The sequence below is a fragment of the Cervus elaphus genome, chromosome 26 (genome assembly GCF_910594005.1).
Source record: "Cervus elaphus chromosome 26, mCerEla1.1, whole genome shotgun sequence".
In the NCBI taxonomy this organism is placed as follows: Eukaryota; Metazoa; Chordata; class Mammalia; order Artiodactyla; family Cervidae; genus Cervus; species Cervus elaphus.
Window position 1 is genome coordinate 21,224,520 of NC_057840.1, and position 13,996 is coordinate 21,238,515.

At 34.3% G+C, this 13,996-nt stretch overlaps 1 protein-coding gene across 9 annotated transcripts in view; it reads right to left on the bottom strand.

The window, feature by feature from the left end:
• Nucleotides 1–1,520: 1,520 nt before the first annotated feature.
• BCLAF1 (BCL2 associated transcription factor 1) overlaps nucleotides 1,521–13,996 on the bottom strand; it is a 31,709-nt gene continuing 19,233 nt past the window's right edge. For 4 of the 9 annotated variants that reach the window (XM_043888004.1, XM_043887999.1, XM_043888003.1 and 1 more), the window contains exons 9-13: nucleotides 13,233–13,408; nucleotides 11,920–12,100; nucleotides 10,708–10,854; nucleotides 4,317–4,529; nucleotides 1,521–4,158 (exon numbers count right to left, since the gene is read on the bottom strand). In XM_043888004.1, the coding sequence (XP_043743939.1) occupies nucleotides 4,153–4,158; nucleotides 4,317–4,529; nucleotides 10,708–10,854; nucleotides 11,920–12,100; nucleotides 13,233–13,408 (723 nt within the window). In that variant the 3' untranslated portion in view covers nucleotides 1,521–4,152. Of the gene's footprint in view, nucleotides 4,159–4,316; nucleotides 4,530–10,707; nucleotides 10,855–11,919; nucleotides 12,101–13,027; nucleotides 13,100–13,232; nucleotides 13,409–13,996 lie in introns of those variants that run through there. The other 5 variants (XM_043888006.1, XM_043888001.1, XM_043888005.1 and 2 more) reach the window with 2 other exon arrangements.

Here is a 13,996-nt window from a genome sequence, read left to right on the forward strand (position 1 = left end):
CACTGTTATCAAACACCTAACACGTCCTTGAGATAAATGTCTTACATACAGATCATTATAATTAAGACACATTATTTGGAATTTTTCTCCGAGTAGTTGCAGGAAAGTGCCAGCCTAATGCCTGTTCTTTTTAACCACTGGGATCCATTTTTGAAAAAACATGTGAGGAGGTAACACAACAATAAAGAGAACTAGCACATTTAACATACAACTTTGGATTCATTTGCATAACGGACACTAATCATTACTGAATGATTCTGAAACTTGAGTCCAGTTCATAAATTTACACAATCTCTACTAAAGCTCTCAAGTCAAACAATGGAATACAGTAATTTCTATATATTCCTGGATTCCAAAATAAAATTTTCACTTTAAATTAACAGACTTCAAATTTTTAATATCCACTTCAATAAACTGAACAATCAGACCCTTGACACTCACATTTATAAATGATTTCAACTATATTTTGAGAACCCAAGATGTTATGTAACAGATATTCTAAAATTCTGTCAAAGGATCTATCACAATCTACTGCTTATATAGACTGAAACCAATCAAATACAATCTGAGGGTGAAGTTAATTTCTCCATGTTCCTTTCCTATTTAAGCAAGTTACAAATTCAGACAGGTCTCTGTACTTCTCTTTCTGAATGTGAAAGGAATATCATTCCACATGGAACAAAGCATATCCCAGAGATTCCAGCTGAAAAGTCAAAGAGGAATTTCCTGGTCGTCCAGTGGTTAGGGCTCCTCTCTCCCACTGCAGGGAGCACAGGTTTGATCCCTGGTCAGGGAACTAAGATTCCCTCATGCTGTGGTCACAAAAAAAAAAAAAAAACCAAAAAGAAAAAAAGCAACTATCTTATGAAAATAAGTCCTTAATAAATAAGATGGCATACTTTTATGTAGGTAGCTGATACATGTTAAAATTATCCAGTGTAGTTAAATATACAGAGAAAGGAGTAACTTAACATTTGTATTAATCAAAATATTACCTGACTTAGCACACAAATTTCTGTGAAAATTGTTTCAAGTTACAGAATGGTCACTTTATATTTCAAGTAACTTACAAAAGGGTTAGGCGAAGTTAAGAATTACACCAGTTCTAACTCAAAGTGAACAAAGACTAAGATACCAAAAAAAAAAAAAAAGACCATTTTTTAGTTAATTACTACATTTTTAGAAACAGAAGTAATGCTGATGTCTCCATCATAATTTATAGCTGACAGTTCCTGTATAAACACATGAACAGGAGGGCTAGACTAGAATCTGGAATTCCTGTATTAACAATGGCTTACAATCACCACTGTAACACTTCCCATGTTTCCAGGGAAAAAAGAAAAAAATAGATGTGAATTTGAACAGTTTTATAGAGTATTTACTGATCTCCCCAAAAACCCCATCATACTAGTAACTTTACTAACAGATGAGCTGGTATCCTAAAATTAGACATGAGCCATTGACATCAGCTGTATAGAACACAGACATAGTCTCAAAATCAGGTAAACAAACAACAGCTATTACCACTTATGACATTTTATTGGCATATGACAATTTACAAGGGTCCCTGTTGCATTATACATCACACTGAGTAAGAATCGTTTAGCCATCTACATTCATTCTTATTGGGTATATTTTTACTCAAATTGTAATTGAATTCCCAACACTTGATTTTAACTGTGACAAAAGGGAAAAATGGTAATTCCCAAAAGTAGGCTGCAGTAGGAAAAACAAATTTTGCTTTTTATATTAAAATTTCTAGGATGTTGAAAAGTGTACACAGCTAAAGACTGAGTCATGGCCTTCTTAAACAGCTTTCTTAATCCTTTCTAGAAATATCCTTTGGTTATTTTTATTTTCCTTCTCTTAAGCAAAAGGAAATGTATTAATGCAGGTTATCAAACAGCTACTATTTTCTGGCACTTGTAAACAAATATCCTTATCAAGAGCAACCATTCAGCTTTTAGAACATGTCATTAAGTGTAGAGTTGAATTGTGGTTTAAAGGTATCACACAGGCTTCTTTGTATGCTTGGCTCTAAAACAAAGATAACAGCCGCAATGGCATTCTACTGAAGTGTTTTCACAATCCCCCTTCCCACGATATTCTAACAGGATACTCTTCCCCTCAATTTTATTTAATCCAAGTAACCAAATATGAGTACATGTGGGTTAAAGCAATGCACTTGAACTTGTAACCTGCTGATAGGACTTAGGTAGCTTTATTCCTACTCCCTATTAAATAATTTCTGAGTAAATTCCCCTTTCCACTTCTCTTATGTGGAAAAGCAAAACTGCACATTTATAGTCATGCACAGAGATTCAGTATCGAACCAAGTAATAACTGTTAAAATAAAAGCTAAATTTATTTGAATAAAATAAAATGGTCGTGAAAATTTTCCTGTGTTGGAAATCAAATCCATGTTGCTTCAGCATGTAATTACGTGCTATGCTGACTAGGAGAGTATTAGTTATGTCCTGATCAATGCAACATATACTTGTTTTTACAGTGTTTCCTTTCTGCTCAAACAATTTCGAAAAAACAAAATAAGAGAAATCATGCATTGCTTAAGGATTTTAGGGCCACGAACATCACATTTGTTGAGTTTTGTTTTTCTATTTTTCCCTCATATAGCTGTTAGGTAAACGCCTCTGACTGCAATCAAGGTGCCAGAAGCATCCCAAATCATCAGTGAGTATGAACAAGCCATACACATAAAATGCTTAAGTTTACACTAACACAATAATCATTATCTTTTAATGCAAACAAATACAACTAATTCAGTTGCTGAATTAACAAAATGAAATTTGACTACTTTTATATTATGCTCACAGAGCAGACTTAGCACTGAAATTTTACTATTTCCGATTTTCATTCCTTCTAAGAGATATCATCATAAACATAAAGGCAATTCACATTTGAAAGATTATCTTCCTGAAGAACAGAACCCTTGGGAAGAAAAAGAAAAACCCATTTTACAAACTGAAACTGAAATAGTGGGGGTGGGGTGGGGTGGGGAAAAACAAGGTAGATCAATGCTATGACAAACTTCCTGTCAAATCTCTTTATTAGTGACACTTGGAAAACAAGTTCCTTAAAATACTACTAATGAGCAGTATATTCTGTTTGCCTATTATTCCTTATGGTTAGACTATGAACTAGTGATTCACCTGTCTAAAAGCTCAAATAAGTATGTGAGATATGACGTCAGGTACACATCTTTTTAACCTTATCAAGTTATTCTGCAGAATAATCCTCTTCCATACCAATATCAGAATTACAGGCTTTGTTCTGTTTTTCTTTTTTAAGTAAGACGTTCAGTAGGAATGGGGGTTTTGTTTATACTATTACAAACCAGTTTCCTCTCTCAAAGAACTGATATCTAAGACCATGACTCAAATTTTCAAAGAAAAACAGAGAACATTGAATTTTGAATGCAAATGGTAAAGGCTCCTAAAAATGTTTTTTTATAGTCCACTGCTTGCTTTCAGTTTAAGAAAAAATTTTTTTCATACCTTTCAATTTAACTTTTAACAGCTAGTGCTTTTGAGCTATTGGCAAAGCTTCTTTTTCCATCTTAAACATTTGATGAGATGTTAAATTAGCTTAGTTTACCAAAATAACAACTTTTTCCATGGTACATTTCAAAAATTAGTCACCCTACAATGTAGTGTGTTTGAGTTAAGGAGAATGTTAAACAGATGCAACCAGTTAAAATAATTAGTGTGGTCTCTATAGACAATTCCTCTTCAGGGATTTGTATGTAGAGCTAACGTTTACTTCAGAATAAACATTAACACAAACAGGGAGGGGAGAGAATCAGAACTTTCACAGAGCTGTACTTGACCATATCTTATAGACAAAGCAGAATTACAATGCATGTAACAAAAACAGTAAAAGTATATATTTTTTAAAAGTTGATAGTTACAAATATGGTACGTAACAATTTTCTACTTTATTTCAGTACAATTTTCAACATACATTCTACTATTTTTCAAGATATTTGAAGATTCAAAACAAAATTTCTCTAGACTACTTGCAAACAGTAAAATTTAAGTAAAATGCTTACATTCTTATTTGAAAACAAAAATCATGTAAAAAAAAATGGTGGGTGCAAGTTCTGTTCTCTGTTGCAATCTTACTTCAGATTCCCTATTCCTAAAAAAAAAAAAAAAGAGAAAGAAAATGAAGATTAGCAAAGATATGAAGAGTGAAAATAATTCAAAATAATCACGGTATCTAAAAATCAAATAACTGGCCCAACAAACTCACACAAAAGAACATGTCAGAACCACTAACAAGTTGAAAATTTCTACCTTTTCTTCTTTGCGTCTGTCCTTCTTTTCTTCATTATTTTCCATGGTCTCTTCTTCATCTTCAACAATCCCGTCCCCTTGGTATTTGTCATGAGTCCACTTTGGACTGCTACCTGACTTTTTGAAGTTAAAGCGCCCTCTGCCACGTTGAAAAGTACCACGACCTCTTCCTCTTTTGGCCCAATAATCCACACCATCATCTCTGTCATCATGCTACAGAAAGGTTAAACAAAGAAAGAAATGTCTTTCTTGTAAGGAATATGATTACATCCCCAATCGTGTTATTGTATAAATCTTCTGAAAATTGGGTATATGAGGTGGGTACTGTTCTAAAACACACAAAACCAATAAAACTGAGCTTTTCAACAAAAACATGCTGCATCATCAAAGTAAATAATTACATGCTTAGTAACCCAAGCATTTGAGAGCTGCCCAGACAGTTTTCTGAAGAATCTCAACTGCTAAATTACTGCCAGTTATCAAAATTTTTATTGCTCTGCTTTCCATTATTTCAATCTACTATGCATAGGTGAGATAATGTAACTAATATTTTTCCCCCAAAATTACCTCAGTCACAAATACATAACAAAGTATAAAAATGTCATTACAACATTATCAATAACATTTACTAAATAAAATAGGTGGTAAGAAGGATCTCTTACATATAGCTACAGACTTTAAAAAATCCTATTGAGATACATCTAAATTAATGTTTATTACTTATTAATCTTCTTGGCAAGGGCACAAGCCAAATCAAGATGGAATGATCCCTAGGGTAATACCTCAAGTTATTTCTTGTTCACTAACCTAAAATTCTGCAGCTATTACATCCCAACCTTAATTTTTCATTAACTGCATCCAAATAGATTGTTCCCGAATTACAAATTATTCCATTAACCAAAGCAATCTGAAAAAATGAAAAGTACTTGGCTTTGTGTATGAGCAGATGAGCATTAGGAGAAGGCAATGGCACCCCACTCCAGTACTCTTGCCTGGGAAATCCCATGGACCGAGGAGCCTGGTAGGCTACAGTCCATGGGTTCGGACATGACTGAGCGACTTCACTTTCACTTTTATGCACTGGAGAAGGAAATGGCAGTGCTCGCTTCGGCAGCACATATACTAAATTTGGAAATGGCAACCCACTCCAGTGTTCTTGCCTGGAGAATCCCAGGGACGGGAGCCTGGTGGGCTGCCGTCTGTGGGGTCACACAGAGTTGGACACAACTGACGTGACTTAGCAGCAGCAGCAGCAGCAGCAGATGAGCATTACATCCCAAAGAACAAAACAAAGAATGAAAAGTTCTCCTAGTAATGTAACTGCTGCCCATCTCAAACAAACTTTTTAAGTTTGTACCTAACCTACAAAAAATGGGAATGATGCCCCTTTATGAGACAACAGGTATAACACAAACATAGCTGCATAACTTATAGAGTTCTGATACTGACCAACTGTCTAAAACTCACTAAACTTTTTAAAAATAATACATAACTAAGCACCTTTTCAAAACAAAGATGTGCCTTTGTGCATATTCACATAATACAGCTCACCCTCCTACATGACTTAAAAAGTTCACACATGTAATTAACAGACAGTGTGAAAGAGCCCTCACCAATTTCTTTTCTAATTAAATCTAGCTTTATCGAAACAGTGAAAGATGACCAGCTAGAGGTATGCAAACTTCAAAAAATGAACTTAGGAACTATCAAAAATGTACTGTTTCAGTATGTCAAGGTTTAACCGTAAACCCAAAATTGACTATTTTAAAATAGTCTGCCACTCAAAATAATATGTACATACAATGACGTAATTTCAGGCTCCTTTTTGTTATCAGCACAACTCTACAGAGTTTATGCTTTTTGTTTGTGGTGTTTACACAGTATTCCATGAATTTGTAGGAAGAAGCAAATGGATTTTGAAGCCAGAGATATGGATTTAAATCTTAACAGAAACTGAGGTAATTTTACTTCCTCATTTTAAAAAAACAAAGATAGTCTTAAAGGAACACTAATGATTTGTAAAAAGTGCCCAGCCCAGTGTCTGAAAAGCAAGCACTCAATCAAAGGTGGTGATGATAATGCTTACATGGTGCTTATTTCTAAGGATGAGGCATTGGCCTCAGCATTTTCTATATACTCACTCACTCACCTAATCCTCACAACAACTGTAAAATACTGTTACTAACTCCATTTTAGGAATAAAGAAATCGAGGCACAGAGAAACTGAGTAACTTGCCCAAAGCCACAGGGCCAATCTTTTCCAATGCCCTTTATGCCCATCATCCTGACAGTAAGCTTCCCAGGAATCATGGTAACAGTAAATGATTACTAAATGAGGTAGCCAAGAGCTAAAACAGGAAAAGCAGTAACAAAGCTGGACACTAGAGTTAGGCTAGCAATTACTTTTAAATATACAATCATCTTACACAATAATCTGAAACTAAACAACAGCTACATCATCACACTGTGTTTTTCAAAGGATATCCCAGCAAATACCGAAGTGACACTTTGATGCTAAGCATACTAGTTTTCTTTTTCTTTTTTGGACAAGTGGCATGCAGAATATTGATTCCCGACCAGGGATGGAACCCATGCCCTCTACAGTGGAGGCATGGAGTCTTTTTAACAATTGGACCACCAGGGAAGTCCCTAAAGCACACTGAGTCTTAATCCTCAAATTCTTACATCCAAGATTTCAGTCTTACTGTAGACTAATTAAAATTAACTACTTTACAGAAGATAAAGGGGACATGAAATATTTACAATATATAATCAAAAACATGTTAACTGAGGCCTTCCCTGGTGGCTCAAAGAATACACCTGCCAATGCAGGAGACACAGGTTCAATCCCTGATCCAGGATGATCCCAAGTGCCATGGCCAACTAAGCCTCTGCGTCACAACTAGTAAGCCTGTGCACGAGAGCCCAGAAACCACATCTGAGCTCACAGGCCCTAGAACCCGTGATCTGCAACAAGAGAAGCCACTGCAATGAAAGTCTGAACATCACAACTAGAGAAAAAGCATGAGCAGCAGCAAAAACACAGCATAGTCAAAAATAAGTAAAATTATTAAAGGAAAATTCCAGTTCAAAAAAAAAAATTAACAAAGGAGGCCATATTAGAATCAAAACCTTCTGAATCGTCTTCTCTTCTCTACAGAATGATCAAGTTTCAAAAGAGTTAATTTACTAAAGTTCCAATGCAAATCTCTGTCCCCACAAGGAATTTTCTCTTCCTCAGATGACATTAACACGGGGAACTTAACCCATTTCAGTACTTTCCCATTTGCTCCAACTCTACAAATACTCTCAAATCCCTCTACAGATTCTCAGGTTCTAAAGACTACTATCTTTCCTGAAATATTTATTATTGAAAACATTATCTTATCTTTGCATAACTCAAAGTTTAGAGAAGGGAAATTTCAGATAAGAATGCAGTAACTGTTACCAAGTACTAGAGGAAAAATGATACATGCCGTTAAGAAACTTTGGACCCCAAGGCATGGGTTCAAATCCTAACCCCACTCCTTCTGGCTGCGCACCTTTGGTCAAGCTGCTCAATCTCTTTACCCCTGTGTTTTTCATCTGTACAAACTGAATAACGGTCCTACCTCAAAATGACTTTACAAGCATGAAAATAAGCGACTTTCACTTTCAGTTCAAAACACTTAGAATGGTGCCAAGCAAAATGCTCAGTAAATGTTATCCATTATTATTACTAAGTATTAAATGTTTCATTACTATGGACAGAATGTCTATGCTTATTAATTATTCTGAAAAAAAAAAAAATCTAGAGGAATCTATAGCTTTCAACTTCATTCTGAATTTAAAAAAATTTTTGTATTTCTATTCTCATCACTGAAAAATACCTTTGCAGACTATCCATAAATTTAAATACACATGTAGAAACCAAAGCTGTCATTCCAATGGCTCATTAATTAAGAACCAAAATAATTAATTTGGGGAACTGATTTATATATATAAGAAATGTGACATTAATTTTACTTCTAGTGAGCATTAGCCTGTGACAAATGCACATGTATGTCTTATACAGAAATGAAGATTTTAAAATATAGTACAGAATAGCAACATGTAAAATGTTAACACTCATCTTGATTAGTGTAACTAAAGCCTAATTACACGCTAATCAAAAATAATTATGTCCCAATTTAAGACAAAAACTATGATACTAGAAAGAATGTCATAGAAAAGTCAAAGTGAAAGTGTTGGTCACTCGGTTGTGTCTTTACAACCCCATGGACTGTAGCCCACCAGGCTCCTTCATCCATGGGACTCTTCAGTCAAGAACACTGAGTGGGTAGCCATTCCCTTCTCCAGGGAATCTTCCCAACCCAGGGATCAAACCTGGGTCTCATGCACTGCAGGCAGCTTCTTTTACCCTCTGAGCCACCAAATTAAATATTTGTAAAATGTTTTAAGTGTTAAACAATTATTTAACTTGTTCACCTCTCATTTCCTTAACTTTCTGTGCTTTTACACTTGTTTTACTGTCTGGCAGTTTTATAGACTTGCTCCTCACCCACACCTTTGAAAAGTTGGCCTTTTAATCTCTTCTCTTCTGACTGGGTGATATTACTGTGGTTTTGTGACTTTATGATGGCATCTAGATTTTTCTCTCTCTAGATCTGCATTAGCAACTACCTACACTGCACATTTCCACTTATTGTGTCTTGGGCGCTTCTGTAACAGAACTTAACCTTCACCTCAAATGAGCTGCTTTCCTCTGTATTCCCTGTGCTTGCAATATCCTTTCTTCTCACTACCAACACCAAACTAGAGGGTCCCTGAATAAGCCTTCATAAATGTGGCTTTAACATTTTTCAAAACTAGTCGCTCAGACACTCAATTATTTCTCACATCTGTTTGTCACAGCCATGTTTTTCCAAACTCTGCTTAACATCCAAATTTACTCAAGTATTATTGTCTTCCACAATTTGGCTCCTGCTTCTTAATTTTCCCAAACTTATAACAATCATTTAGCCATGTGAGTACTGGAGTTCTCTATATTAGGATGTTTCACTCCTGCTTTTTTACAGCACACCTGCTCATCTTTTAAGCTTATGATTCAATCCAAACTCCTCTACAAAGTCTCTCTTAATCAGTATCTCCTTTGCAATAATCCACCCTTCCTTGGGAGGACATCTACCATATGTATTTAGAATGTTCTCTATTATCAGTCTCTTACACCAAGAATTGAAATCCTATGTATCTTTCCATCCATAGCATAAACAGCAGTGTATTAATTCATAAATTCCTATATTAAAAATGAAATATCTTTTAAACTTTCTGTAACTGAATAAAACACCTTCCACTTTCCAGAGATTGTCAAGTCAAGCATAAATTTCTCCTCAAAGGAGCATAAATTGTGGAAACATTATGCATAATGCACTCTATAAAAATTTAACTTTTCCAGACTCTTAAGTCATTAAAGTACTCCAAAAAAGAGGCAAATGGAAATTAATTTTTGAAACGACTACAATGCCCATTCTTCAACCAAAATATAGATCTAGTTCAGAATACAACTATATAGTAGTCTACCTTGGCAGATGGCTGGGACATTCAGCTTTATTCAAATATACTCGTAAAAAGTCAAACGAAAGACACATTTCTAAAAACTCAGCACTATTTTCCTCCTTGCTTCAACAAAACAACTAGTCTTCAGAAATAATCTCTAAAACATGACTTCCCTGAAAAGCTATGACAAAAATGAATATTCTGTTAATAGTTTTGGTATTTCCTTAAGTTTCTATAATGGAAGATAAACCCTTCTTCTTGCGTGCCAAAGCGCAAGTTTCCATCATTACTTAGAGAATCTTTCAGGACCCACCTCCTCTAGCTTCATCCCTTACAAACTACTTCAGAAAGAAGAGCATCACAAGGAAGCATCAAATTAATGTATATCTAGCAATTTTCCCATAATGTAATTTTTCAATCTTCCTTTTACTCCAATAAAAGTTAACAGCCTCCTGAAAACCTTAATTACATGCACTATGGAAAATTCTCCTTGTCTTTCAATTAAACAAACAGCTGCAGTGATGAAAGGGAAATCTTAATGATTTACCTTCTCAACTTTACCGTCTTATAGACAGATATGAAACAATTTAATGTTTTTCTCTGAATGTGACTATCAAATCAGGTATATTTTTACTTTACCCTGACCAGTCGATAGGTAATATCAATAAGGTATAAACAGGACTAAAGGGACCCACATGTTCAAAACTTCAAATCATCTGGGTAATGATTTATTTTAAAAGTTTCCTATATTACAGTAAATATTCTCATAGTAGTGGATGCCTGTACTCAAATGTATTCACCCAGTATGCTTTGAAAATTATTGCAAACCAAATAAACAGAGATTTCTAACACCCACCAAGAAGTACTTCTTGCTCTTTGGGGTATATTCTGGATCCCATTCCTCTTCCTTCGGTCTCTTTTGAAAAGTAGTATTTGAGTTGTTTGGACCAGTATTTGTCCCAGCAAAAACTCCTCTGGCTCTTCCTCTGCCTCTAATTCGAAACTGATTAACAAAGTTGTTTAGTAATGAAATCAAAAGGTATTAAGTTACATGCAAACTCTAATTTTACTGCAGTAACAAAAAACATTCCCTAATTTCTTCCCTAAATCTCAACTTCACAGCCACTGAGGATGGGAAGGGTGGTCATTTTATACTAGTGAGGAGGGAAAAAATTCTGCCTATTGAAAGCTAAATAGGTTAAGAAGAAATGCACAGTCAACCTAAGTTGTCAGAACACTGCACTTTCTTCACGGCCTGAACTAAAATTTTTAAATAGTTTAAACTTGAAAAAGTTGGTTTTTTTCCCTTTTACTAGCCAAAAGAGTGTCTAATTTCTTTGAATTACACAGGAGTCCTAAGTGTTAACCACATCTATCACCATATGGGCAAAGCTCTTCTCTTTCCCAAATGATCTAATTAATAAACCCTACTAACAACTAACTGGATACTAGCTCAAGTCAGAAATCTGAACCTAGAAATTAGTCAAGAAGATGCACTACTATAAAGTCATTAAAATTACAATTGTAAGAATTTATGGAAACATGGGAATAATAATATATATACTAGAAAGGATAAAAAGTCATGTAATTTCTATGACTGACACACATATAAAAAAGAACTTGAACAGGCAAAAATGAAAATAGTTGTTAATACAAACGGATTTTTTTTGTTTCAAGACATGTTCTTATTAATAAAAAAGTGATTAAAGAAATGGATCTAAATCATTAACTTCCTTTGACTCTTGGGTCTCTAAGCACTATGCAGAGTTATTGATTCCAAAGTTAAGTTATAGAGATGTTTCTAAATCTCAAAATGGCATACTTTCAAAATCGGGCAAAAACATGGATTTTTTACTTTCTATACAAAGGAGGTTATCATCCCAGCTCCAGCTCCTCCTCACTCTCCCAAATGGCATTTCTTAATGAAGATATATCAAATACCATTTTAAAGACTATAGGAGTAATGACTCACACAACAATGACTAAATCATCATATATTTTACTTTCCTTATGTACAGTGCTCTAAAGTAAAGTTCTGTCAAAGACAGAAAATAATTTTATTACTTACAAAGGTTCCTCGTGGTCGGCTAACTCCTGCAAAGCCTGAGTATTCTTTCAGCTCATGGTGAGTTTTAAATTCTTCTTCTCTTTCCTTCTTACTCTCCTTTTCTTCTCGAGAACTAGGAGAAGAAGGTGATGCTGAAGAGGATGAAGATCGAGAATGATCTTGCTCTCTACTTTTATGTTTACTGAAAAATAAAAGAAACAAGAAAAATGTGCTATTTTTAAAAAAGATTAAGAAAGACCCTGATGTATCTTACAATAAGAGGGATATTTTTCAAGTCAAAGAAACTATCCCCTATTAAAATTATCATGAAACTAAAATGATTGGGTGTTCAACTTTGCCATAGTCTGTTTCCATTCTCCTCCAATATTTGTTTTATATCACTACTGGAAAACATGCTATGACCTGCCAGTTAGAAACTAGCAGTCTGGAAACTTCAAGAATATAAAGTTCAGTTCTTCAACATTTTTAACTTTTTTTTTTTTTTTTTTTAAAGGAAAGGAAGGGAAGAGTAGGAGAAAGTATGAATGTCCTTAAGGCCATGTTTCAAAATGACTGCAGTTTGTACAACCCTGGGTAAAAACAGTTGATAGGTTTGGGCCATAACTCCGTTATTGAAATAAAAAGCATATGACATTATAAATACCAGTAAATTAAAATTAATCATAAATTAAGAAAACACGAGTAAAATTACCACCATTCACCTAATGAACAGCAAGAAAAACGATTATCTATGATACTTAGTATTCCTATTATTTACTTGACTCTATCATGATCAATACATGATTCTACTGCAATACCCACAAAGGTCATACCTGCGATAACTCTTACCACTTCTAACAGTATCCATGGAAACATTACTTTGAAAGCCTAATACACATTGCTATTTCAAAAAAACTAGTCCTTCCTCCCCCCCATCTCTCCCATGTTAAACCACTAGACATCAGTTTAAAATTCTTGTACTCTGGGTGTTATGAGTTGAAAAAGTGCGGAATCAAGCATAACGAACCAAAGTTCTTACACAAACTGTTTCTAGAAATGCACTGCATTGAAGTCCAACCTCCTGATGTAGCCTGGATAATAGGACACATTAATTTGTCATTTTTTTTTCAGTGTTAGCTTGCTATTCCAAAGTTTTTGTCCTCATCCACCATAAGCCGTGTAAAAGACAAATACATTTTTGCTGTAAAACAAATAATTTTAATTGTTTAAATTTAAACATTCGATTACACAGTCAAAATTGAAAGCAATTAAGCTGACAATTATTAAAGGCTAATTAGAAGCTAAAACCTAACTCCGACAGTTTTAACAATTACCTGTCATCTTTGTAAGATTTGTATTCCTTGTAATCTTTTGGAGTTTTTTCCTGCTTTCTTGATCCACTGGATTCCCTGGAGCCCTTGGAATCCCCCCGTTCTTTACTTCTTTCTTTTCTCCGACGATCTATGTCATGCCGAAGATCAGCAGAATCACATCTTAATTTTTTATCTCCCTATAAAAGACAGATATAAAATACAGATTTCAGGGAAACTATAGGGGAGAAAAAAGAAATATATATATATATATAAAATACCAACTTTTTTTTTTTTTTTGCCAGTTTCTAAGCTGGCATTTTAGTAGCAGAAAAGAATGAATATAACATACTACTTCCATACTTAAGTTTTTGTTTAAAAACGTACTTGCTGTTTTCACTAAACACTTGTGAACACAAGTACAACGGGACTGGAAAAGTAATTAAAAGCTAATTGTCTTCAAAACGTCATAGGTTTCTGTTCAAAGCAATCCATAATAAACTTTCATAAAGTAAAATGATATTATTTTTCCACTCGGTACATCCTCGTTAATTAGCTCTCATCTTTTGAAACAGCTTTTTATATACTTTAACAATGATAGAGATTATACTCAGTTGTGGGTATAACCATCTGACAGTAAAATTAAGGGATCCTAAAGTAAATGGTTCTCATTATTTAAGCCTCATTATCACCAAGTTCTTCCCAAATTAGTTGACCAACCCAATAAAAATCACTTTAAAAGTTAAATATTCTGTATTTTCCATAACATGCAAACATAATATGATTAA